This window comes from Symphalangus syndactylus, chromosome 12, assembly GCF_028878055.3.
Source record: "Symphalangus syndactylus isolate Jambi chromosome 12, NHGRI_mSymSyn1-v2.1_pri, whole genome shotgun sequence".
Lineage (NCBI taxonomy): Eukaryota > Metazoa > Chordata > Mammalia > Primates > Hylobatidae > Symphalangus > Symphalangus syndactylus.
The window spans coordinates 132,033,844-132,059,850 of NC_072441.2; the positions used below are offsets into that span (position 1 = coordinate 132,033,844).

The 26,007-nt window shown below is 40.7% G+C and overlaps 1 protein-coding gene and 1 pseudogene across 17 annotated transcripts in view; both read left to right on the forward strand.

The window, feature by feature from the left end:
* Positions 1 to 26,007, forward strand: part of GPBP1L1 (GC-rich promoter binding protein 1 like 1) — a 69,827-nt gene that overhangs the window by 25,745 nt on the left and 18,075 nt on the right. For all 17 annotated transcript variants that reach the window (XM_055255288.2, XM_063627609.1, XM_063627606.1 and 14 more), the window contains exons 2-7: positions 1,432 to 2,476; positions 3,515 to 3,629; positions 7,370 to 7,499; positions 7,860 to 8,146; positions 20,765 to 20,837; positions 23,139 to 23,332. In XM_055255288.2, the coding sequence (XP_055111263.1) occupies positions 3,570 to 3,629; positions 7,370 to 7,499; positions 7,860 to 8,146; positions 20,765 to 20,837; positions 23,139 to 23,332 (744 nt within the window). In that variant the 5' untranslated portion in view covers positions 1,432 to 2,476; positions 3,515 to 3,569. The remainder of the gene's footprint in view (positions 1 to 1,431; positions 2,477 to 3,514; positions 3,630 to 7,369; positions 7,500 to 7,859; positions 8,147 to 20,764; positions 20,838 to 23,138; positions 23,333 to 26,007) is intronic.
* On the forward strand, positions 10,907 to 20,837 carry LOC129469098 (small ribosomal subunit protein uS8-like; annotated as a pseudogene).

Consider the following 26,007-nt stretch of genomic DNA (forward strand, 5'->3'; position numbering starts at 1 on the left):
GCCCTTCATTTCCCCAGAGATACTTACAATCCTGAATTTGATCTTTCTTATTCCTGTGAACTTATTCCCATGAACAATAGTGCAAGGCTGCTGAATTGGATATATGAGAAATATCTTCCAGACTAAAATTTACCAGTATAGACCAGAATTGCCTATAGATGCAAAAATTCTTTTCTATCAAAAAAAATATTTCTACAGCCAGGCACAGTGGCTCACACCTGTAATCTCAGCACTTTGAGAGGCCAAAGCAGGAGGATTGCTTGAACCTAGGAGTTCAAGACCAGCCTGGGCAACACAGTGAGACCCTGTGTCTACAAAAAAATGTTTTTTAATTAGATGGGCATGATGGTGCACATCTGTAGTCCCGTGGTTTTTGTTACTTGGGAAGCCGAGGTCTCTGAGAGGATTGCTTAAGCCTGGGAGTTCAAGGATGCAGTGAGCTATGATCAAGTCACTGCACTCCAGCCTAGGCAATAGGGTGAGACCCTGTTTCTAATTTGTATCCCCTGAAAGAATGTTGAGAAATTACCGAAGAAATTTTTGTTTCACTCAGTGCCTAACAAGTTAGATTATAAAAGTTTTAAATCTCTGAATTGAGAGCCAGGTATCTAAAAATATATACCATATAAATATATAAAAAATACTGTGACAGATACCTTAAGGATCCTAGCTGTGGCTAGTACTAAACAAATAGGTAGTTGGTGATATACCAGCAAGCTATATGGTTCTTTGACCACTCATGGCAACCTGTCCCATTTATGAGAGAAAATTCTATATCTGAAAGACCCATTATTTTGCATTTCTGAATACCTTAGATAGCTGATTGGAAAATTTGGCCTCTCAAAGTGTTGAGATTACATGTGTTTTTATTGCTTTTATATAAAAAAGCAAACTCCAGGCCACACACGGTGGCTCACTCATGTAATCCCAGCACTTTGGGAGGCCAAGGCGGGCGGATCACAAAGTCAAGTTCGAGACCAGCCTGGACAACGTAGTGAAACCTCGCCTCTACTAAAGTTACAAAAAATTAGCTGGGCGTGGTAGTGCACACCTGTAATCCCAGCTACTCGGGAGGCTGAGGCAGGAGAATCGCTTGAACCAGGGAGGTGGAGGTTGCAGTGAGCTGAGATGGCGACATTGCACTCCGGCTTGGGCAACAAGAGCGAAACTCCATCTCCAAAAAAAAAAAAAAAAAAAAAAAGCAAACTCTGTTTAGGTGACTTTTCTCAAATCCTTAAAAAAGATTTATATCCAAGTCATCTTGTTGGTACAGGTGGTGACATACATCCATAGTATCTAAATTGGACTTAAGTGTTTTGACTCTCAGGACCTTGATTTCATTATTTAACTGTGTCTCATTTTAGCAGATAAATGTATCTATGATAGTGATTTTGCCTCCTGTGATTTTATGTTTTGTTTTTTCATTTACAGAGTGATAGATTCGTGTGGCCTTTCAAATGATTGTGAAGTGGTGGAAATGGATCCAAAATAATAAGTGACTTCTCTACCAAAGCATAGAAGATTCTTCATATCTCCTTCCAGTGGCTCAATTCAGATTTTGGGAAGGAGCAGAACAAGTGAAACACAGAAAACTGAAGAGAAGAAATCCTCATTTTGGAATAATATTTCTCCTTGACTATTTCTTAATACCCATCCTACCCATCTTTCTAATGTTTTAACTTTGCTCTGAATTTATAAATAGTAAAGGCCAAAGACATAGAATATACATTTAGGAGCTTTATACCAAGAAATTTGCCTTGAAAGCTGCTGTTCATGGAGGGAAAAGTGTAGCAAATTCCTGTCCGATATATTTTTATTTTTTATTTTTTTTTTAACAGAGACAAGACTTATGTCCCTAGATTTTGAAGGTTAAGGCAAATATAAATACATATCTACACACTATTTTTTAGCAGTTGCGTGAGTAAGAATAATGAGATCTGTATTTTAAGGACTTTGTCATGTGGATGTTTTGGAGTTGACTGCTCAGATCTTTTATAGGGCTTTAATATTTTTGATCTATCACCTTGATGACATTTGTCCACACATCAGCCCATCTGTCTTTCTAGCTATGACCTTGTTATGAACAGTATTTGCACTCGGTGCAAATATCCATGTCTTACCTAATTAAGCAACATCATAGTGCCATAACTCAAGGAAGTTGAATGAGGTGAACATAGATACAGCTCTTTCCCCTTCCCCCCTTTTTTAAATGTAACAAATACTTTTTATGTTCCCCTTCCCCCCTTCCCCTTTTCCCCTTTCCCCTTTTGGAAACGTGTCAGGAACCAAATAGTTTAAGATGAGCAGTTGAGGGGACTGAGAGAGTGATCCACACAGAACCTGGCTTCTTTGTGCTTCATCATAAGTCGTGCTGCTGGCCAGGTTACTTAAGCACCCTTTTAACAAGAAAACCTCGTGGGAGATCCAGCTGGCCAACTCGAGTTCAGAAACAGGACCGCAGAGGTTACACTCTGGGGTAAATATTCTCCATATGTCTAACTTGGAAAGAAGACTCTATATATATGCATCATGAAAAATACCTACTGCTTTCTGATGTATTTAATTTTGGAGAATATCATTGGGGTGGTTTGAAGACACCAACAGATCTCAGGAAAACTGATGCTAGTTGGTATTTGAAGAAATTAATGTGAACTAGATAGAAAAGTTCTTGAGAGGTCGTATCGTCCTTCTCTAACAAGATCTTATTTTTCTCCCACCTTGAGGCAGGGTCTCACTCTGTCACCCAGGCTGGAGTGCAGTGGTGCAATCTCAGCTCACTGCAGCCTCAACCTTCCCAGCTCAGGTGATTCTCCCACCTTAGCCTCCAGAGTAGCTGGGACCACAGACGTGTGCCACCACACCTGGCTCCTTTATTATTATTTTTTTACAGATGAGGTTTTGCCATGTTGCCCAGACTGGTCTCGAACTGCTGGGCTCGAGCAATCCACCTCGACCTCCCAAGGTGCTGGGATTACAGGTGTGAGCCACCGTGCCCAGCCAAGAAGATCTTTTCTACTGCTTTTGCTAGAAGTTACCTGAATACTTAAAGCAGATTGATCTCTTTTCTTAAGTATCTGTGGTTTTAAATAGATGTTTAATTCTTCAAGTTCTTTGATGTAACAATCAAGAATTCATTAGCTTCCTTCATAAAACCTTCCAGATTCACTGGGCGCAGTGACTCACACCTGTAATCCTAACACTTTGTGAGGCTGAAGCAGGATGATCTCTTGAGGCCAGGAGTTCAAGATCAGCCTGGGCAACATAGCAAGACCCTTCCTCTAAAAAAATAAAAATCTTTCAGGCTCATGTTATAGTTTTCTTTTGTTTAGAACTTTTAACAAAAACTGCTTTTATTTAGAACTTCTCTGAGTTATAAGGCTTGGTAAGTAATCTGTAGAGAGGCTCAGAGGGCAGGTCTTTCTGTAAAGAGAAATCTTAGAATAATTACAGATTCCTTTACACATTGGTATCAGATTCTTGTAAACATAAGTGATTTGAATTGTTTTGTTTTCAGATCCTGGCCATGAGGTTGGATGCCTCACCTTGCTGAAAGGAGACACCGGACCTAAATGGCGCAGCATGATTTTGTTCCTGCTTGGCTAAATTTCTCAACACCACAGTCAGCTAAGGTACTGTTCTCCATTCCTGTAGTAACTTCTCAAATACGAGAGGGTTTGGGGGTGGTTTTGGTTGTTTTTTGGTTTCGTTTTGTTTTGAGACAGGGTCTCCCTCTGTCACCCAGGATGAAGTGCGGTAGTGTGATCACAGCTCACTGCAGCTTCGGCCTCCTGGGCTTAGGCAGTCCTCCTGACTCAGCTCCCAGAGTAGCTGGGCCTACAGGCTGTGTACCACCACGCCCTGCTAATTTTTGTTTTTGTTGTTGTTGTTTTATAGAGATGGAATTTCACCATGTTGCCCAGGCTGGTTTTCAACTCCTAAGCTCAAGTGATCCGCCTACCTGGACTTCCCAAAGTGCTGGGATTACAGGCGTGAGCCACTGCACTCAGCCCAGTCTTGGTGTTTTTTAATATATTCAACCTCATGTGAGGATTTCAAAAACATTTTCATAGACTTAATAGCTTTCTGTTAGAAGGATGTAAGTAATTAGGCAGTCCACATGAGTGTCTACCTTATTACTGCCAAGTATCTCACTTTTTTATGTTTTTTTTTTCTTTTTGTAAGTATCTCACTTTTCTCATTATATGCTAAGGCTTTTCTCATTACATGACAGTTAAGTCTTGTATTAGCTGCAGCACACTTTGGAGATTAAACATACTTGCTAACCTATTGTGGAGGTCAAAGGGGCAGAAGTAAAAGGGGAATGGCACTTGGGTAAACAGACCTTTGGAGTGAACACACATTTGTTTATGGCGATAGATGAAGAGGAGGAAAAGGTAGAGACAGTGATTGTTCAACTACTACATGGATCTCAGATTAAATCCTAGAAACTGTTTTAGAGGCATTAACCTACTTAATAGTTTCAGGGGAGATGTGTGTTGTATTAAGGGTAAACACAAATGGAATTACCAGTTTATATAGATTAAAGCAGACCTAGTCACAGTACACAAAAGAATCAGCCTGAGTTATTGATAAAACGTTTGGGAAGCTAGTAAACTTAAAAGTGCTTCCCATTTTGCCAGTGAATAGTGGAAGAATGAAATTGGTAGGCATTCCCCCAAAAAAAGGCCTACCTTTCCTATTTTAAAATGTGGACTTTTGGGAAGGTGCTTCTGGTCTCATCTAGACCCATGGTCTTTTGCTGTAAACTTCATTCTGTTTTAATTTTATTTTACTTTTTTATTTTTGAGACGGGGTCTCTGTCACCCAGGCTGGAGTACAGTGGCATGGTCATAGTTCATTGCAGCCTTGAAATCCTGGGCTCAAGCAATCCTCTCGCCTTAGTCTCTAGAGTAGCTGGTACTACAGGCGAGCACCACCATGCCCAGCTAACTTTTTTGGGTTTTTTGTAGAGATAGGGTCTCACCATGTTGCCCAAGGTGGTCTAGAACTGGCCTCAAATGATCCTGTCACCTCAGCCTCCAAAAGTGCTGAGATTATAGGCATGAGCCACTGTACCAGCCTAAACTTCATTTTGGGATTTTTTTTTTTTTTTTTTTTACGGAGACGGGGTCTTACTCTTGTTGCCCAGGCTGGAGTGCAGTGGTGCGATCATGGCTTACTGCAGCCTTGACTTCCCTGGCTCAGGCGATCCTCCTACCTCATTCTCCTGGGTAGCTCGGATTGCAGGCGCACAGTACCACTCCCAGCTAATTTTTTGCAGTTTTCTGTAGAAGACGGGGTTTTGCCATGTTACCTGGCTGGTCTTGAAATCCTGGGCTCAAGCAATGTACCTGCCTCAGTCTCCCAAAGTGCTGGGATTACAGCAATGAACCACCACACCCGGCTCTAAACTTCATTTCAAATTGTCTTAACGAAATTTGCAGGATCTCATAATTGGCCTAATCTGACCCAAGGCTTGGAGCTAGTGGGCTGCATGAAAAGTATATAGATCTATCAGAGAAGAATAATTGTTTTAGCACAGTGAACTTAAGTAAAAAGAATTAGAAGACATTCTTTCATTTTGAAAACTGTAATAAGCAAAGCCCTGTGGTTTTGGCATAATGATAGACATAAAAGGAATAGAATAGAATAGAGAGTTCAAAAATAGATCTGTAGAGGCTTGGCTCAGTGGCTCATGCCTGTAATCCCAGCACTTTGAGAGGCTGAGGCAGAAGGATTGCTTGAAAGCCAGAAGTTTGAGACCAGCTTGGGCAGCAAAGTGAGACCTTGTCTCTACAAGAAAAATTAAAAAAACAAAACAAAACAAAACAAAAAACCTAGGCAGGTGTGGTGGTGAATACCTGTCATCCCAGCTACTTGGGAGGCTAATGCAGGAGGATTGCTTGAGCCAAGGAGTTTGAGGCTACAGTGAGCTATGATCGGGCTACTGTACTCCAGCCTGGGTGACTGAGTGAGACCCTGGCTCTTAAAAAAAAAAAAAAAAAAAAAAGGGCTTATGTATGTATTCTGTTGATTTTTGACTAAAGTACAAAGGTAATTCAATGAGGAAGTGATAGTGTTGTGTTTTTGAGCTAGAAGAACTAGCTTCTGTCTGTATGGGGGCGGGGTGAAGAACCTCAGCCTTTGCTTCATACACAAAAAAAGTAACTTGAAATGGAACATAAGTTAAAAAGCTAAAACCATAAAAGTTTTAAGAGAAAACAGGAGAAAATCTTTTTACCCACTCGAATGGGTAAAATATTGGCAAGGATGTCGATAGTAAGAAAAATAAATGTAAACATGCCCCAACTTACGGTTTTCCTTGTCAAACATACCCGTATTTTCATGGCTTTGTGGACTTTGGTCTCTATCATTTAAGAATGTCATAGAATAAAATTCTTTGAAATAGGAAGGGATATTAGAGTTCATCTATAATAATGTTTCTCAAACTGCTTCCTTTCAGTTTTGTTACCTCAAAGACTTATTTTTTCTCTCTGACCTCTTTCATTATGTGTAAATGAGTAAAATGGGTATGATGCCAAAAGTTTAGTATTGTTACAGGTATTATATCTGGAAATAAATGTTTTATAAAACTGTGAAAACTCTAGTAGCTGGGTGCTGTGGCTTATACCTATAATCCCAGAGCTTTGAGAGGCCAAGGCAGGAGGATTGCTTGAGGCCAGGAGTGAGAGATCAGCCTGGGCAACATAGTGAGAACCCCATTTCTACAAAAAATTTAAAAAATTAGCCAGACTTAGTGGCATGGGCCAATAGTTCTAGCTACTCCATAGACCAAGGCAAGAGGATCCTTTATGCTCAAGGGTAAGCAGCTGCAGTGAGCTTTGATTGTGCCACTGCACTCCAGCCTGGGCGACCGTGAGACTTCATCTCTTTTTTAAAAAAAAAAAAAAAAAAAATCTTTAATTACTGCTGACCTCCCAGGGTGATATTTCAACCATTGCCTTCACCCTTATTCCAGAAATACTAAAACTTTAGAATTATTTTTGAGGCAATCATCTTGATTTTCCTCTCCTACAAGATAAATATTTTTAAGTGTAAAGTTTTGGAGCTTGTATTTATGAATATTTGCAAGGTTTTTTTCCCCTCCCCCTCCTTTCATGCAAACAATTGAGGTGGCTAGCTTTTCTCCTCTCCTGGAATAAAGGAAGTGAATTAGCAATTGAATATATAACCTAGGACTTCTCTAAATTAGGCACCTGTGGGTACCCTTAGGGTCCATATGCTTACAATATGAGTTTCTATCACCATTATTACTTGTTTTTTGAAGGCCTGATGCAAAGCCTATTAAGATATTGAAAGGGACTAATAGCTATTTATCCATTTGCCTCTCCATACTTCATCATCTTAGTCACCTACTGCCACGTTCGAAAAACACGGAGAGCACCTACCCAGAGGAGAAGGTAGATTTGGAGTAAGCCGCCGTCGACATAATTCCTCTGATGGTTTTTTTAACAATGGTCCCCTACGAACTGCAGGAGGTGAGCCATGTCCAACTTTCATGACTATATTTAAGCTACTCATTTAGGACAAGCCCAGGCTTTGGGTACATGTCTGTAATCTTCAAATAGGATCTTTTCTGAACATAGTTTTCACTTAGTTTCTCTAGTAGTCATTACACAACTACATTGGCTTTCTAGGTCTAACTATGATTATGATTCTCATGAATCATCTAATCAGTTGAACTGATTTCAGAAATTACCTCACAAAGAAAAGATATATTTTTTGAATTTTTTTGTGTGGACTTTTTATTAACGAGGTCCCCTGAAGGCCTTTGGCCAATACCATAAACAAAATCAGGAAGCAAACAATCTAATTAGTCCTTTTCTTTACTATTCTAGATTCTTGGCACCAGCCCTCCCTGTTCCGCCATGATTCTGTGGACTCTGGTGTCTCTAAGGGAGCATATGCTGGAATCACAGGGAACTCATCTGGTTGGCATAGCTCTTCCCGAGGTCATGATGGCATGAGCCAACGTAGCGGAGGTGGCACAGGGAACCATCGCCACTGGAATGGCAGCTTCCACTCCCGGAAAGGGTGTGCTTTTCAGGAAAAGCCGCCTATGGAGATTAGGGAAGAAAAGAAAGAAGACAAGGTGGAAAAGTTGCAATTTGAAGAGGAGGACTTTGTAAGTATGAATCTTTAGATGTGTGGTTAGAAGCCAACAAATAATGTCTGAAATATGAGACCGTGTTAGTAATGAGAACATTTCAAAAGTTACAGAAAAAGGAATTTGTAAGTTGAAGTTTTTATTATTTTAGAGGAAAGAAGGTAAGTTGATAATGTTTGAAAATGGTGACCAAAACTCCTATGTAACTTGTAGCAAATTTTTCATCTTTGTGTCTTTGGAATTTAGAAAAATATTTAATTTCTCTTAAGTCTTACAAAGTTTACTCAAATATAATTATGTTAAAATATACTCTTGCATGTTAAATTGTCTTTTTTCCAACTATGATAAAACATTTTTTCTCTTGATTTTGTTCTCTATCATATAAAATTACTGTGACATGAACATGTAATTGGGAGTATTTCAGCTGTTGCCTATACGTTCAGTAACACTTGATGTTATTGTGTGTTAAATTACATGCCTTTTGGCCTCTTAAATCAAGGGTAGCATTTTCAGAGTATCTTTAAAATTTTTAAAATATATTTTATTTAAGAAAAGATTATCAGGCTGGGCTCGGTGGCTCATGCCTGTAATCTGAGCACTTTGGGAAGCTGAGGCGGGTGGACCACCTGAGGGCAGGAGTTCAAGATCAGCCTGACCAGCATGGTGAAACCCCTCTCTACCAAAAACACAAAAATTAGCTGGGCTTGGTGGCGAGTGCCTGTAATTCCAGCTACTCGGGAGGCTAAGGCAGGAGAATCACGTGAACCCAGGAGGCAGAGGTTGCAGTGGGCTGAGATTGCACCATTACACTCCAGTCTGGGCAATAGAGCAAGACTCTGTCTCAAAAAAAAAAAAAAAAGAAAAAGAAAAGATTATCATTTTAACAAATCAGTATCTTTAAGTTGGCCAGGCATAGTGGCTCATGCCTGTAATCCCAGCACACTTTGAGAGACCAAGCCAGGAGGATTGCTTGATGCCAGGAGTTTGAGACCAGCCTGGGCAGCATAGCAAGACCCTTGTCTCTATAAAAAAATTTTTTAAAATTGGCTGGGCATGGCGGCACATGTCTGTGGTCCCAGCCACTAGGGAGACTGAGGCAGGAGGATTACTTGAGCCCCAGGAGTTTGAGGCTGCAGTGAGCTATGATTGCACCACTGCATTCATGCCACCACGCCCAGCTAATTTTTTTGTTTCTTATAGAGATTAGCTATCACTATGTTGCCCAGGCCAGTCTCAAATGCCTGACCTCAAGTGATCTTCCCACCTCGGCCTCCCAAAGTGCTAGGATTACAGACAGCCACTGCACCCAGCCTCTAGCTGTTTTTAAGTGGCACATCGATCAGTCACTTCTGTTATAGCCATTTCGTCAGTTAATAGAGTCACCTAAAGAGGAGTGAAATTTAGGCATTAGCTCCTCTATCCTCAAGTCTAGGAAGTGACGTGGGGTCCTTGCTTTAAATTATATATTAATGTGAATTCCTATTCCCAGGTGACTGTTCTTCAAAACTTTATGCTCAGGAAGGTCTATACTGCCCTTACATATTGAATATTTGTCCAGAATGTTCTAGATAACAAATAGTCCAGAAATTACAATTTCAAATGTAATCTTTATTATTTATACAACAAACGTGTAAGCAAATCCAAGAAAGACCAGTGGGAATGATTTGAAAACATAATTTATGTTGCTCATTACACTTAAGGAACTTGATGAAATTCATATCAAACTAGCAATGAAAGCATTAGCAACAGAGATGGTGGACATGGTTGGCGTGCACCTATAGCCCCAGCTACTTGGGAGGCGGAGGTGGAAGCAAGACTCCGTCTCTTAAAAAAAAAAAAAAATACAACAATTACAGTATATTCTTATTAAAAAACAACTTTCCTTTAATAGTTTTATTCTATGATTAAATAAACCCATAACGATTTTAACATAATTTGTATCTGAAATGTTTAGAGTATATCTAATATTATAACCATAGCCAACTGTGCATATAGAAGACGAATTTATTTGAATCCCCAATAGTTTTGATTTCTTATATACTTCAATAAGAAAAAGAGGAGATTGTAGCAAACAAGAAATAGTGTGGGTGGAGTAAAGTAGAAGTAATTGTACCTTTTAAACTGGGTAGTATGCTACTGATTAGCATAGTTTGATTAGAAACTTCATTATCAGTCCTGTGACATTCCCAGTGGGAATGATACAAACATTCTATTTTATCAATTTGTGCATTTTTTTACCTTTATATGAATAATTCATGCTGTAATTCTTTTATTTATGTAAAATTGTTTGAAGTTTATGCGTGTTGAATCATGGGGCTCTAGCTTAGTGGTTCTCGACTAGGGGCAAGTTTGCCCGCTGGGGGAGATTTGGCATTATATGGAGACATCTTTGTTGTCACAACTGGGGTTAGTGTTAATATCATCTAATATGTAGAGATCAGGGATGTTGCTAAACACTTAAAACGCACTGGACAGCCCCATAACAGAATTAACCAGGCTAAAATTTCAGTAGTGTCATGGCTGACAAACCTTGCTCTAGATCTTTTTTACTACTGTATAGCAAATATTATATTGTGTGAATATACTCGATTTATCTATCCATTTTTCTGTTAATGGAAATTCGTTTTGTAAAAGACCTTGTTTTGGAGACTAAACTTAAAGGATTGGAACTGAGGTATTGTAATTAGAGAAGGAAGAGTCAAAAATAAGATTTCTTTCTTTTTTTTTTTTTTTTTTTTTTTTTGAGACGGAGTCTTGTTCTTTCGCCCAGGCCAGACTGCAGTGGCACTATCTCGGCTCACTGCAAGCTCTGCCTCCTGGGTTCATGCCATTCTCCTGCCTCAGCCTCCCGAGTAGCTGGGACTACAGGCGCCTGCCACCGCGCCCGGCTAATTTTTTGTATTTTTAGTAGAGACGGGGTTTCACCATGTTAGCCAGGATGGTCTCGATCTCCTGACCTCGTGATCCGCCCGCCTCGGCCTCCCAAAGTGCTGGGATTACAAGCGTGAGCCACCGCGCCGGGCCAAAAATAAGATTTCTTCTCCTCCCGCCACCCAAGATGCTAAAAGGAAAGAAGGGCAAGGGGAAGAAGTTGGCTCTGGCCCCTGCTGTCGTCAGGAAGCAGAGCAGGAGGCCAAGAAAGTGGTGAATCCCCTGTTTAAGAAAAGGCCTAAGAATTTTGGCGTTGGACAGGACACCCAGCGCAAAAGAGACCTCACTCACTTTGTGAAATGGCCCCGCTATATCAGGTTGCAGCAGCAGAGAGCCATCTTCTATATACAGCTGAAAGTGCCTCCTGCGATTAACCAGTTCATCCAGGCCCTGCGCTGCCAAACAGCTACTCAGCTACTTAAGCTGGCCCACAAGTACAGATCGGAGACAAAGCAAGAGAAAGAAGCAGAGGCTATTGGCCCAGGCTGAGAAGAAAGCTGCCAGCAAAGGGGATGTCCCCAGTAAGAGACCACCTGTCTTTCAAGCAGGAGTCAGCACTGTCACCACCTTGGTGGAGAACACGAAGACCCAGCTAGTGGTGATTGCATATGACATGAATCCCATCAAGCTGGTTGTCTTCTTACCTGCCGTGTGTCGTAAAATGGGGGTCCCTTACTGCATTATCAAGGGGAATGCAAGAGTGGGATCTCTAGTCCACAGAAAGACCTGCACCACTGGTTGCCTTCACACAGGTTAACTTGGAAGACAAAGGAGCTTTGGCTAAGCTGGTGGAAGCTATCAGGATCAATTACCATGACAGATACGATGAGATCTGCCATCATTGGGGAGGCAGTGTCCTGGGTCCCAGGTCTGTGACTCGCATTGCCAAGCTCAAAAAGGCAAAGGCTAAAGAACTTGCCACCAGTTGAGTTAAATGTACACTGTTGAGCTTTCTGTACATAAAAAAGAAGGTAATGCAAATTTTCCTAAAGATTTCTATCCAAAGTGACTTGATGAATAACATGTAATTAACTTGAAGAGAGAAAGCAGAAGGAGCAGAATTGGTTGGAGGAGAAAACAAATTCTTGATGCCAAAGAGATGGGTTAGGTCTAGAGAAGTGCACGTGAAAATAGAGATAATAGTTGAGGTTTGTGTATAAATAAAATCGCCCAAGGAGAGTAATACATTGGAAAGAAGGGAGGTGTGTGGAGTAAGCAGTAAGGGAGACTGAGAAGTGGTTAGCTGAAGAAGGAACAAGTATACCAAGAAAAAGTAGGTAGATAAAAATCACAAATTGAAGATGTTTTGGGACCTGATTGTTTGCAGTAGGTTTTCTATATTATTTTTTTCTATACCATACGTATGTATAATTAGAAAATTATTTTAAAATTGTATTGGTTTCGTGTAATTAACAGGCCTATATTGTTACCTGGGTGAGTTAAATAGTCCTAATTGTCCCTGAGTTGTTAGAGAATGTTTGTGAACCGCTCAGCACAGACCTTGACAGATAGATTTTTGTTTGTTTTTTGCTTTTTTGAAGTACGTGATATAGACAGGAACACAGATTTTTAAATGGTAGCTGTTACTAAGTATGGGAGAGAGCTTTGACTCTGGCAGTTCAGGATGGCCTTTCAAAAGTGACAAGTGTGGTTGTAAGGGTTAGAGAGTAAGTTGGTGATGAATGATACACTGCTCTTTGGAGAATAAAGAGCCAGGTGCGGGTAGAGTTTTCTAGGATTAGGAGACTTGGATGTGTTTGAAACCTGAGGAGTAAGAAATTGGTGGAGAGAAGGGACTCTGAGAGGATGCCAGCAGTATTGGCTACAGCTTTTTCATCTTCCCCAATTCTCCAGTAAAAGCAGAGCTCCCTTTAATATTGGGAGCAATATTAAGATGTTTACTCTTATCACATGTATTTATCATTGTATTGGAGGTCCTAACAAGTACAATAAGGCAAGAAAAAGAAATGTATACAGTTTAACAAGAGGAAATAAAACTTTGTGTTTGCAGGTGAAATGAAAATCCTAAGGACTCTGTAGAAAAACTATATATGAAATTCCAGAACAGCCAAATAATCTATGATGGGAAAGAAAATCAGAATGGTTTTATGGTTGCCTGTGGACAGTGGGGATTAACTGGGAAAGGGTATGAAAGGAACTTTCTGGTCGATGGAAGTGTTGTTAATCTTCATAGAAGTTGGGGAGGTATTAGCATTTTAAAAACTCAGAATTGAGTATATTTTATATGTGTACATTTTACTGTATGAAAATTTTAGTATTAAAAAATATTAAAATTACCAGTAGTGAAACATAGATTTAAGCCTCCTGATATGATGGCACTGAGAAATATGCACCATCACCTCTGTAACATTCCTTCCAGAAATGCATAGCCTAGATCTAATCATAGGAGACATCAGACAAGCCCAAATTGAGGATTCTACAAAGGAATTGCAAAATAACTGGCCTGTAGTCTTCAAAAATGTTAAGGCCTTGAAAAAAAAAAAAGCTCCAGACTAAAGAACTAGAGATACGACAACTAAAAGCAACATGTAAACCTAGATTAAATAACTACTGGGTGAGGCAAAAACTATTTTGCAAAAATTTTCTTTTGCTAAAACATCAATGGGACAATTTGAATAAGTGTTGTACATTAGATAATAGTATGTATAAGTGTTAATAGTTACTCTGATTATGTAAAAGATATCCTTTTAAGGAAATACATATTTAAGGGTAAGTGGCATCAAGTCCTGCAACTTGCAAATGGTTCAGGAGAAAGAGAGAATGGGGAAGCAAATGTGAAATATTAACACAGGTTGAGCATCTGCAGTCTAAAACTTTTTGAGTGTGGATGTCATGCCACAAGTAGAAAATTCCATACCTGATCTCATGCAACAGGTCGCAGTGAAAACTTTGTTTCATGCACAAAATTATTTGAGACAGAGATTCACTCTTGTGTCTCAGGCTGGAGTGCAATGGCGCGATCTTGGCTCACTGCAACCTGCGCCTCCTGGGTTCAAGCCATTCTCCTGCCTCAGCCTCCCAAGTAGCTGGGATTACAGGCATGCGCACCCCTACGCCCAGCTAATTTTTGTATTTTTAGTAGAGGTGGGATTTCGCCATTTTGGTCAGGCTGGTCTTGAACTCTTGACCTCAGGTGATCCACCTGCCTCAGCCTCCCAAAGTGCTGGTATTACAGGCGTGAGCCACTGTGCTTGGCCCTGAAATTATTTTAAAGTAAAGTTAAAAATAAGACAAAGCAAGTAGAGTTGAGGAACCAACAAAATCTACAGATGCCATCCATGTCAAAGCAAAATGGTATTTCCCCACAAACCCGTAAAGGGATAGGGACAAACCACCAAAATCTATATAAGAGGCTTGGTTAATATTAGCATTTGTGCAGGGGGAACTGAAGGGAAGCAGCAGAGCACCTGACAGCATAAAGAATGCTGGCAGAGCCAACCATTTTTCTGGAAAGCTTGTAGGGCGTATTTGAGAAGAGCAGCAGTTAATCGGGAGTGGTTTTCCGTAATGGGATAACGGGTAAATACAGGGGCTCTGGGATAAGGTATGAAGGATCTGACCGGACCAGTCAAGAGTTCAAACCACACAGTAGTTTGAATAGAGAAAGTTAATATAAGGAATTATTAACTATAGCAAGATTGGAGTAGTGAAGGATTGACTAGTACAAAGTAAAAAGATCTTTAAAGAAAATAGAAATAGCACATAGGCACAGTTCAGTGGCTCATGCCTGTGATTGCAGCACTTTGGGAGGTCGAGGCAGGACGATCGCTTGAGTCCAGGAGTTTGAGACCAGCCTGGGTAACGTGGTGAAACTTTTGTCTCTACAAAAAATTTAAAAATTAGCTGGACGTGGTGGGTACCTGGTAGTCCCAGCTACTCAGGGGGCTGAGGTGGGAGGATTGCTTGAGTCTGGCAGGTCGTAGCTGCAGTGAGCCCAGATGGCACCACTTCACTCCATCCTGGGTGACAGAGTGAGACCCTGTCTCAAAAAAAAGAAAAACATACACACAGACATACATGCATACATGCAAGGAGCAGCCACTACCCTTAGGGCTAAGATAGAGTGTGAGATTCATACCTGGTTAGAAAGGGCTCAGTTGTGGCCGGGCGCGGTGGCTCACGCTTGTAATCCCAGCACTTTGGGAGGCTGAGGCGGGCGGATCACGAGGTCGGGAGATCGAGACCACGGTGAAACCCCATCTCTACTAAAAATACAAAAAAAATTAGCCAGGCGTGGTGGCGGGCGCCTGTAGTCCCAGCTACTCGGAGAGGCTGAGCCAGGAGAATGGCGTGAACCCGGGAGGCGGAGCTTGCAGTGAGCCGAGATCGCGCCACTGCACTCCAGCCTGGGTGACAGAGCGAGACTCCGTCTCAAAAAAAAAAGAGGGCTCAGTTGTGGCTCACTGAATGGCAGAGTAATTGCTGATGTGCTTCTCTGGGGAAGCGTGCTGAAAGGCTTTTCATGAGAGGTGTCACTCTGCTACAAAACTACTCAGATGGGGTGCTGAGGGAAGCTGCTGGTCTCTGAGCTCACTTGTATGTCAGAACCTGGCTTTGAGGAACTGGGTGCTGTGGCAGCCTGCTGAAAAACACACAGGAACAGGAAGTAAAAATCTCTCCATCGTTCTCCGCTGGCAGAAGTTAACATGCCAGCTATCAAAAGGAAAAATTTTAAAAGTGTCCAGGCACATTTTTGCTGAACAGGCAGAAGGGGTGACTTTGTAACTAAGAAGCAGTAACCAGCACAGGGTTCTATCGTTCATACTAACTGGCCACTATACCCTTCCAGAACAAAGCCCCTCACTGAGGACAAACTGTTGGAAATATAATCCAGATTGAGCTGCAGAGAGACAAGTCAGTAGAGACGAAAGGAAAGGTTCAGATAAAAGCGGTAGGGAGAGGATAACCAGGACATTAAAGAAAGTAAACCCAGGAGGCGGAGGTTGTGGTGAGCCAAGATCGCGCCATTGCACTCCGGCCTGGGCAACAAGAGTATAAAACTCGGTCTCAGAAAAAAAAAAATTCTAAGAAGTTGGCTTAAAAAAAAAAATCATCTGGGAAAACTCAATAAGGGGCTAGAACTCTTGAAAAGAAGTAATAATAAAAGATTTCAGAAAAATAAAGACTAAACATGAAAGAATAAAGAGAATAACTAATATTTTTCAAGAATTAGAAGATAGGGAAGGAAAATGTTTTAAATGAAGGAGAAATACATAGGTAAGAAATTAAAACTGGAAAAAAAAAAGTTTGGCAGAAAAGATCTAATATAGATACATAATAGGATCTTCCCACCCCCACCCCCAGAAAGAAAACCAAAATAAAGGAATAGCTTACATACTGACAAGTGGCCGAGCGTGGTGGCTCACACCTGTAATCCCAGCAGTTTGGGAGGCCGAGGCGGGCAGTTCACGAGGTCAGGAGATCAAGACCATCCTGACTAACATGTTGAAACCCCATCTCTACTAAAAATACAAAAAATTAGCCAGGCATGGTGGCGGGCGCCTGTAGTCCTAGCTACTCGGGAGGCTGTGAGGCAGGAGAATGGCGTGAACCCAGGAGGCGGAGGTTGCAGTGAGCTGAGATTGCGCCACTGCACTCCAGCCTGGGGACAGAGTGAGACTCCGTCTCAAAAAAAAAAAAAAAAAAATACTGAAAAGTATAATTCAAGAACATTTTTCTGAAATACATTTAGATTTGAATCTACAAATTGAAAGGACAGCCAGGATGACTAAGACATACTCTTACAAAATACTAGACTTGAACAAAAAAAGAAAGACATCCTTTGGCCATTCAGGCATAAAGACTGAGTTGTTAAGAGAAAGAAAACCAGATAGACTGTGACAGCAAAGCTTTATAACAAGTAAATGGAGTAACAATTACAATAAAGAAAATGTGAGCCAAAGATTTTGTGCTTTTTTAAGCTAATGTTCAGTTATAAAGATCACAGACAAACATCAATGTGTAATATTGATGTTGGAATATTGCTCTTTCCGCCATTGTTTCGTGCTGCCACAATGGTGCGTGTGAACATCCTACCTGATGCTCTCAAGGGTATCACCAATGCCGAAAAGAGAGGCAAACACCGGGTTCTTGTTAGGCCATGCTCCAAAGTCATTGTCCAACTTCTAGCTGTGATGATGAAGCATCGTTACATTGGCAAATTTGAAATCATTGATGATTACAGAGCTGGGAAAATTGTGAACCTCACAGGCAGGCTAAACATGTGTAGAGCCCCAGCTTTGATTTGCAACTCAAAGATCTAGAAAAACGGCAGAACAATCTGCTTCTATCCCACCCATTTGACTTCATCATATTGACAACCTTAGCTGGTATCATGGACCATGAAGAAGCAAGACGAAAACACACAGGAGGGAAAATCCTTGGATTTTGTTTCTAGGGATGCAATACATACTTACAAATAAAATGCCTCAAAAAAAAAAAAAAACAACAACTTTGGAATATCATTCCCAAGACTTTTCCTGAGAACTACTGAAGAACAAGCTTGTGACAAACTAACCAGAAAGATAACAAAAGGAATGGTGGTAAATATTAAATGTATGGTTAACTGTAGAGCTAAGATGAAATGAGGGTTAAAAGACAGCATGTGATAGTTATATGATCTCACAATCTGGATATAGTATAACTTTTTAAAGTGGAAAGATGGGGAGAACATGTCCAAAAAAAACAAAACATTTTGGTAACTGGTGAAATACTGACATTGCTATTCTGAAACTTGTGCATAATATGGGATAAAGCAATTAAATATGATATTCTATTCTTTGTATGCTTGAGAATCAGGATTCTTGTACAAGGAAATAAAGACATAAAATAGATGTTCCGTAAAATCCACAAGGGTACTCAGTTTGGGAATATCAGTAATAATTTATGAGATGTTTTAGCTTTGGAGTGAAAAATACATACTTCTAGACGGTTCTGTCCACTGAAAAGACATAAAAACAATGAACAACCCCATAGCAATGAGTGGCTCTACTGCCTGGATTGTGATCTTGAAATAGTTTATCCAGACAGCATACTTAAAAGAAGAGCTTGGAATATTTTTTCAAACTAGATAACAAAGAAGTAATTAAAGAACTACTAGGGTTGTAGCAAAAGGATTTAGAAGTCAAATTGAAGAGGGTTCCACAGGCCAAACATGGGACAGTTTTATACATCAATTAAAGATAACGGCGAGGGTTGAATCACATCAAATTGGATTTAAATCTGTGAATTCACAATGATACCTGCCTCACCTTAGGAACAAGCATGTATCGTACTTTTTCTATATGAACTGTACTGTTGAATTGCCAAATAGGGGAAGTTCCTATTTATGGAAGTATACTACTTTATGAAGAATTGTAAAATTAGATCATTGTTTTTGCATCTTGTATTGAGTTGACAGTTTTAGGCTATGAGCATCAGTGTCTGCCAACATCACTAAAAGAAGCACAACCACATGTTATTTGTGTGTGTCTCCTAATGGAAGAATACAAAACCACTAAGGATTCTGTAACCTCTAGAACCAACTACTAATTTATAGAAAGAGGCTTAAGATTTTCTAAAAACTAGTAGATTAAAAGTTGAGATTGTTTTTGGAGACAAAACTATAGTGTCAAGGGAGACACAATTGGATAGTAAAAAAAAAAAAATGCAGTGATCACCATAAGTATGAGTATTTTTGGGGTTTTTTTCTAATGAGATTTGTAATGTCTTTCTGGTTTGGTGATGTTATGTTGCTTAAACCATGTAGTGTTTAAAAGAACTTTTACCCGTTAACTTATTCATTTGTTTTATATTTTTCCTGTTTATATTTTACAAGTTTTAAAACTGTATGTTTTTAAAACAGTAGAAAGAGATCAAAGATACTGTATAAATAGGAGCACTGTCTCTGAGAACCCTGGGTACAACATGCCTATTAAAATGAAACAAGGAAAAAACCACAGCTTTTATGGCTGGGTACTCCTGCCTCTACTACTCCATCTAGAGGAATGTATTTACCTGTCCTTCAAAATCTGTCACTGATTTGTCCACTTATATAGAGAGTTGGTAGTTTCATTTGCATTTGTGCTTGTTCTCCTGTTGTAGTGGTTCTCACCTTGATTGCTTGGAAAATACATACCTGCTAGAGGCCCTGCCCCTGGGGATTCCGATTCTGAAGCTCTGTAGTGGAGCCTGGGTGTCTTTTTGTTGTTTGTATAATGTTCACTGGCAATTGTGCTGAAAAGCCATTTTCCTGCTGGGCACAGTGGCTTGTGCCTGTAATCCCAGCACTTTGGGAGGCCAAGGTGAGCGGATCACTTGAGGTAGTTCGAGACCAGCCTGGCCAGCATGGTGAAACCCCGTCTCTACTAAAAATACAAAAATTAGCTGGGTGTGGTGGTGTGCACCTGTAATCCCAGTTACTCAGGAAGCTGAGGCAGGAGAATTGCTTGAACCTGGAAAGTGGAGGTTGCAGTGAGCCAAGATTGTGCCACTGTACTCCAGCCTGGGCAACAGAGTGACACTCTGTCTCAAAAAAAAAAAAAAAAAAAAAAGCCATTTTCCTACCCTGTTACCAGATTGTAAAGTTTGGGCTAGGACAGCAGTGTCATACGATTAGTTATTAAGTCTAGTCTATTGCTCTTAACTCTTCCCTGCCCTTTTCCTTATGTCGTTCTCTACTTCTGTTGCCTTTATTACCCTCCTGGACTATGGAATTGATCTCCTAATGGTCTCTTAGTTGATGTTTAAATATCTCAGATCCATCCTTCAAGCTGCTACTGGAGTGACGGTTGTAAATTGACAATTATATAGTGTTAACTGCATGAAAGATGGATCCTCATTACCTGTAGAATAAAACTTAATCTCCCCTAAGAAATCCTCCACAAGCTGGCTCTTGCCTACTTTGCCAGATATCTCTTTCCCCACAGAAGGGTCCCCTCCTTCCCTAGCACTACTCATGCTGAACTATTTGCAGACTTGAATATTCTGTTCTTTTTAATGCTTTCTGTTCCTGGAATTACCGATTTTCCAGCTTTGGAATTCATCTTTAAGGATTCTTAAATCACCTGTAGTAAAACCTTTTCTGATAGCACTTCTCTTTCAAGTAGAATTGATGTTTCTTCCTGAGTACTCCTTCTTCCCTAATATAAATTTTTTTCATCGTCCTTGTAACCTTTTATTGTACTTAACTTGTCTACAAGTTTTTATAGCAAAACTGTGACCCGTGTGAAGACAGGGGCTCTTTATTGTATTTCTAGCACAGTCCTTGGCATATGGTCTGCCCCTGCCCTACACCCGTCTTAGAAATGCAGTGAATACTATACATTTCACTGACCACATTGTCCTCCTTTAATCTGAGGAAAATGATCCACATTCTTGTTCATCTAACTTTCAGTGCTTCCTTATTTGGCATACATATCCTATAGGAAAGTGGGAATTTGCACATTAGTCTATTTAAAATAAATGAAATCCCTTATATTAAAGGAAATGAAACTCAGGAGAACCTAATATTAACATAATACCTATTGATTTTGTGTTTTGACATTTTCTCTTTGTTACAATTCTGAATACCGTGTCAAATTAGTAAGTGTTGCTAATATGTAAAATATGTAATTATTTGATAGGTTCCATGGTGATGGCTACTTTGTGAAAAGTGCCAAAATGATCAGCTTTCTGTATCAACCATTCATATCCCTTTTTTCCTAGCCTTCCTTGAATCCAGAAGCTGGCAAACAGCGTCAGCCATGCAGACCTATTGGGACACCTTCTGGAGTATGGGGTAGGTCGATTTTGCCATTTTAAAGTCACAACTTTAAAATTTTTTCTTAGCAGGGAGGGGAGCAAAGATTCCATATCTCTTTTTATCTCTTGTTTCTCATCTCATGCATTTGCCCATGGTAACTAACATCTGACTGTAGTGGGTTATTCTGCCGCCCCCAACCCCCAAACACCACTGAAATGTTACCATGATAGTGGAGTCAAAATACAGACAACTGAGAGCTTATAGAACCCTGAATTTGGAAGCAGTTGTTTTGGTAGTGGTGTGTGTTTGTCTGTTTGTTTGAGACAGTCTCATTCTGTTGCCCAGGCTGTAGTGCAGTGGCGCAATCTCAGCTCACTGCAGCCTCCACCTCCCTAGCTGGGACTACACCATGCCTGGCTAATGTTTGTATTTTTAGTCCAGACAGGGTTTTACCATGTTGGTCAGGCTTGTCTTGAATTCCTGGCCTCAAGTGATCCACCTGCCTTGGCCTCCCAAAGTGCTGGGATTACAGGCATGAGCCACCATAGCCAACATGGAAGCAGATTTTAAGTAGAAAAAGTTCATGAAAAGTAACTTAATTAACATTGCTAATTCACTTACTTTTTTTTTTTTGAGATGGAGTCTCACTCTGTTGCCAGGCTGGAGTGCGGTGGCGCGATCTCAGCTCACTGCAACCTCAGCCTCCCGGATTCAAGCGATTCTTCTGCCTCAGCTTCCTAAGTAGCTGGGATTACAGGCACATGCCACCACGCCCGGCTAATTTTTGTTATTTAGTAGAGATGGGGTTTCACCATGTTGGCCGCGATGATCTCAATCTCTTGACCTCATCATCCGCCTGCCTCGGCCTCTCAAAGTGCTGGGATTACAGGCGTGAGCTACCGCACCCAGCCCATAACAATATATTCTTAAACATTCATATATATGTATGTTTAAATATTTGTGTGTGTGTGTGTTTATGTGTATGTATATGTGTGTGTGTATATGTATGTTTGTGGTTTTTGTTTCGTTTTGTTTTTTTGAGACAGAATCTCACTCTGTCGCCCAGGCTAGACTGCAGTGGTGCGATAGGAATCTGTATTTCAAACCAAACCTAATCTGTGGCATTGGGATCTTTGTCATTTACAAATTGGACTCTCCTAGTTTCTTCATTACCCATGTTGATAGCCATGAACATGGGAAGTCTTTTTTTTTTTTTTTTTTTTTTTTTTTTGAGAGAGTCTCGCTCTGTCGCCCAGGCTGGAGTGCAGTGGCGCGATCTCGGCTCACTGCAAGCTCCGCCTCCCGGGTTCACGCCATTCTCCTGCCTCAGCCTCTCCGAGTAGCTGGGACTACAGGCGCCCGCCACCACGCCCGGCTAATTTTTTATATTTTTAGTAGAGACGGGGTTTCACCGTGGTCTCGATCTCCTGACCTCGTGATCCACCCGCCTCGGCCTCCCAAAGTGCTGGGATTACAAGCGTGAGCCACTGCGCCCGGCCGGGAAGTCTTTAACATATCTAAATGATGGGTTTAGAATCCAGTATTGTAGGATTAAGATTGATCGATGTACCTTCTCCTCTTTCCTAATGCTGTATACCTTTGCTCCAGTTTGCTTCATCAGAGGGTTTCATGGCAGACTTTAATCCCTGATTACCTCATCTCTATTCTCATGCTGACAGGAGCTGCTGCTCTTAGGTGTTTTTTTGTTTTGTTTTGTTTTTATTTTTTTGAGTTAGGGTCTGTCATCCATGCTGGAGTGCAGTGGCACAGTCATGGCTCGCTGCAGCCTCGACCTCCTGGGCTCAAGTGATTCTCCGGCCTCAGCCCCCTGAGTAGCTGGGACCACAGGTGTGCACCACCATGCCTGGCTAATGTTTGTACTTTTTGTAAAGATGGGGATTTGCCACAGGGTTTGCCAGCCCAGGCTGGTCTCAAACTCCTGGACTCAAGTGATCTGCCCACCTCAGCACCTCCAAGTGCTGGGATTACAGGCATGAGCCACAGTGCCTAGCCCTTGGATTTATTCTTGTTTGGTTCATGCTTGACTGATCACACTGTCCATCAGACATATTGTGCCCCCGAAGGACTGCTAACATCTTTGGACTTTCTGGCTGATTTATAAATTTAGTATCCAGTTCCTCATATGCTGCATTTTTTTTGTACAGTTCCTGAGTAGTCTCACTTTTGAGAGTATCTATTAAGTGCATACCAGGGAATGTTTAATCCCTCTGTCTCAACTGTCAGCTGTTTTGTTGACTAAGGCCTTTGTATAAACTATGCTTCATGTTACACAACAGGTTTGACATTCTGTTGTCTTTCCACTATTGTACTTCACAGAAAACCCGCCTAGTGCCAAGCAACCCTCCAAGATGCTAGTTATCAAAAAAGTTTCCAAAGAGGATCCTGCTGCTGCCTTCTCTGCTGCCTTCACCTCACCAGGATCTCACCATGCAAATGGGAACAAATTGTCATCTGTGGTTCCAAGTGTCTATAAGAACCTGGTTCCTAAGCCTGTACCACCTCCTTCCAAGGTATGATTTAGAATCAGGGCAAGAACCTTATACAAGAGAGGTTTGGGAATAAATCAGGAAAAAATTAATAAATTTGTTTTTTCTTGCCAAATCAGTCACCAGATATTCATTCAGTACCTGTTATATGTATACAGCTTTCTTTGCTTTTTTTTTTCTTTTCCTTTTTTTTTTGAGACAAGGTCTCACTCTATCACCCAGGCTGGAGGGCAGTGGCACAATCATGGCTCAGTGTGATCTCAGCCTCCCAAGTAGCTGGAACTACAGGGGCACGCCATTATACCTGGCTATTTTATTTATTTATTTATTTTTGGTTTTGTTTTGTTTTTTTGTTTTTTTTGAGATGGAGTCTCGCTCTGTCACCCAGGCTGGAGTGCAGTGGCACGATCTCAGCTCACTGCAAGCTCCATCTCCTGGGTTCACGCCATTCTTCCTCAGCCTCCTGAGTAGCTGGGACTACAGGCGCCCGCCACCACACCTGGCTCATTTTTTTTTTTTTTTTTTTTAGTAGAGACGGGGTTTCACCGTGTTAGCCAGGATGGTCTCAATCTCCTGACCTCGTGATCCGCCCACCTTGGCCTCCCAAAGTGCTGGGATTACAGGCGTGAGCCACCGCTCCCGGCCATGCCCAGCTTTTTTTTTTTTTTTTTTTTTTTTTTTAATTATTTTTTGTAGAGACAGAATCTCATTTTGTTGCCCAGGCTGGTCTCTATCTCCTGGCCTCAAGGAATCCTCCTGCCTCAGCCTCCCAGAGCACTGAGATTATGGGCGTGAGCCACCACACCTGGCCCCTCTGGTTTTCTGTAATAGCAACAACATCCTAATCACTGAGCTTGACTACCTTGGCTACTTCTCTTCCCTTCCTCCTTAGTCATTCACCTCAGCCAAGGAATTACAAAGTCCCTGTTATTCTCTCTATGCTGTCCTTGTTCAGGACTTTGTCATCTCACATTTACTATTCTAGTATACCTTTCTATCTTCTCATGTCTCTATGTCTTACAGAACTGCCAGAATGATCATCCCAAAACAATTGAATATATCACATTCCTTCCTGAATTCCTTCAGTGGCTCCAAAGAATGTATGGCAGGGATTGGTAATTTTTTTCTATGAAGGGCCAGATAGTAAATATTTTAGGCTTTGCTTGATATATATGATTTTTGTTACACATTGCGTTTTTTTTTTTCAGCTCTTTAAAAATGTAAAAATAAGTATGAGCTCATGAATCATACAGAAATGCCTTGGGCAAGATTTGGCCCATGGGTCATAGTTTGCTTATCCTATAGTCAGTGTGCAGACTAAGCAGAGGCCTGTGAAGTTTCTCATAGCCAAACTCTAATCCATCTTTTGCAACTTATTGCCCCTTTGTTCTCTTACCCAGGAAGAAATTATTATTCTGGCGTATGCCATTCTGTGAATAATTTTCTTTCTTTTCTTTCATCTATTTATTTAAAATAGTGATTGGGGTCTCACTATATTGCCCAGGCTGGTCTCGAACTTCTGGGCTCAAGCCATCCTCCCGCCTTGACCTCACAAAGCACTAGGATTACAGACGTGATCCACCATGCCCCGCCTCTGAATAAATTCACTGGGAATTATTATTCTAGTGATAATAATTGGAGTTTTCAAGGTAGATTAGATACACAAGAGAAGAGGGTGGAAGAAGAGAAGAGGATAGAAGAAGAGGAGTAAAGAGTGGGATAGTACTGAGAAACTAGTTCAGAAAAAAAATGGTAAACTATCACAGAAATACAAGTGGGTGAGTTTGCAATAGCAACAGGGGTAACAAGTTGAGGAAAATAACTGAAAAAAAAAAGCCTTAGTGATTATTTTAGGGGACTTTTGAGTTGATGTTTTTAGGGAATAAAGTAGGGCTGAAACAGTATTTCAAGGGCTTTTGGAAAGATGTGGAGGTAGTGGCACCTTTTAACCTTGACAGTAAAAGGAACTAGATAGAATATAGGTGATGGAAAAGATAAGTGAATGGATGAGGAAGTCTGTTGGAAGAAGACACTGGAAGCAACTTGAACTGTACTTGGAAGAGAAGGGATCATTAAAGGATCATGGGCCAAGAAGAAATATGTGGGAATAAAACTAATTGACAAGTACGATTATCTTTGAAAAGGGTTTAGGATACTTAGGGTTTGTTTTCCTCTGATGTCAGAAAGTAAAGAATGTGAATTCAAGTGAAGAGTGCAACTATTACAAAGAAACAGCCGAGCATGGAAGTTAACTGCCGGGCTATGGAATAGACAGATTCCACCTTACACCTTATTCATCTTACGACCTTGAGCAAGTTTCTTCACTTCCCCAGTCTCAATTTCTTCTTCTATAAAATAGACATAACAATACCCCCCCTTTTTTTGTGAGGAGTAAATGAGAAAATTTTACGAAATACCTAAAATGGCATATAATAAGTGCCAATAAATGGTAGCTATTGTTACCAACCTGCCAGCACACCTTATGTTTGTCCCGTTTCTTGAGAATTTATAAAGACTTTCTTAAGTGTTACTTTAAGATGTCTGCAAGCATGCTGCAGGACTACAGAAAATATAAAAATGAGTAAGAAAATGTCATTGTGTCCTCAAGGATCTCATAAAAGGTAAAAAAATTTTTTACAAGGATAAAAATTACGATACAAAACTTAAGATCACTTTAGCCCTGTTGTAAGTCAGGGGTA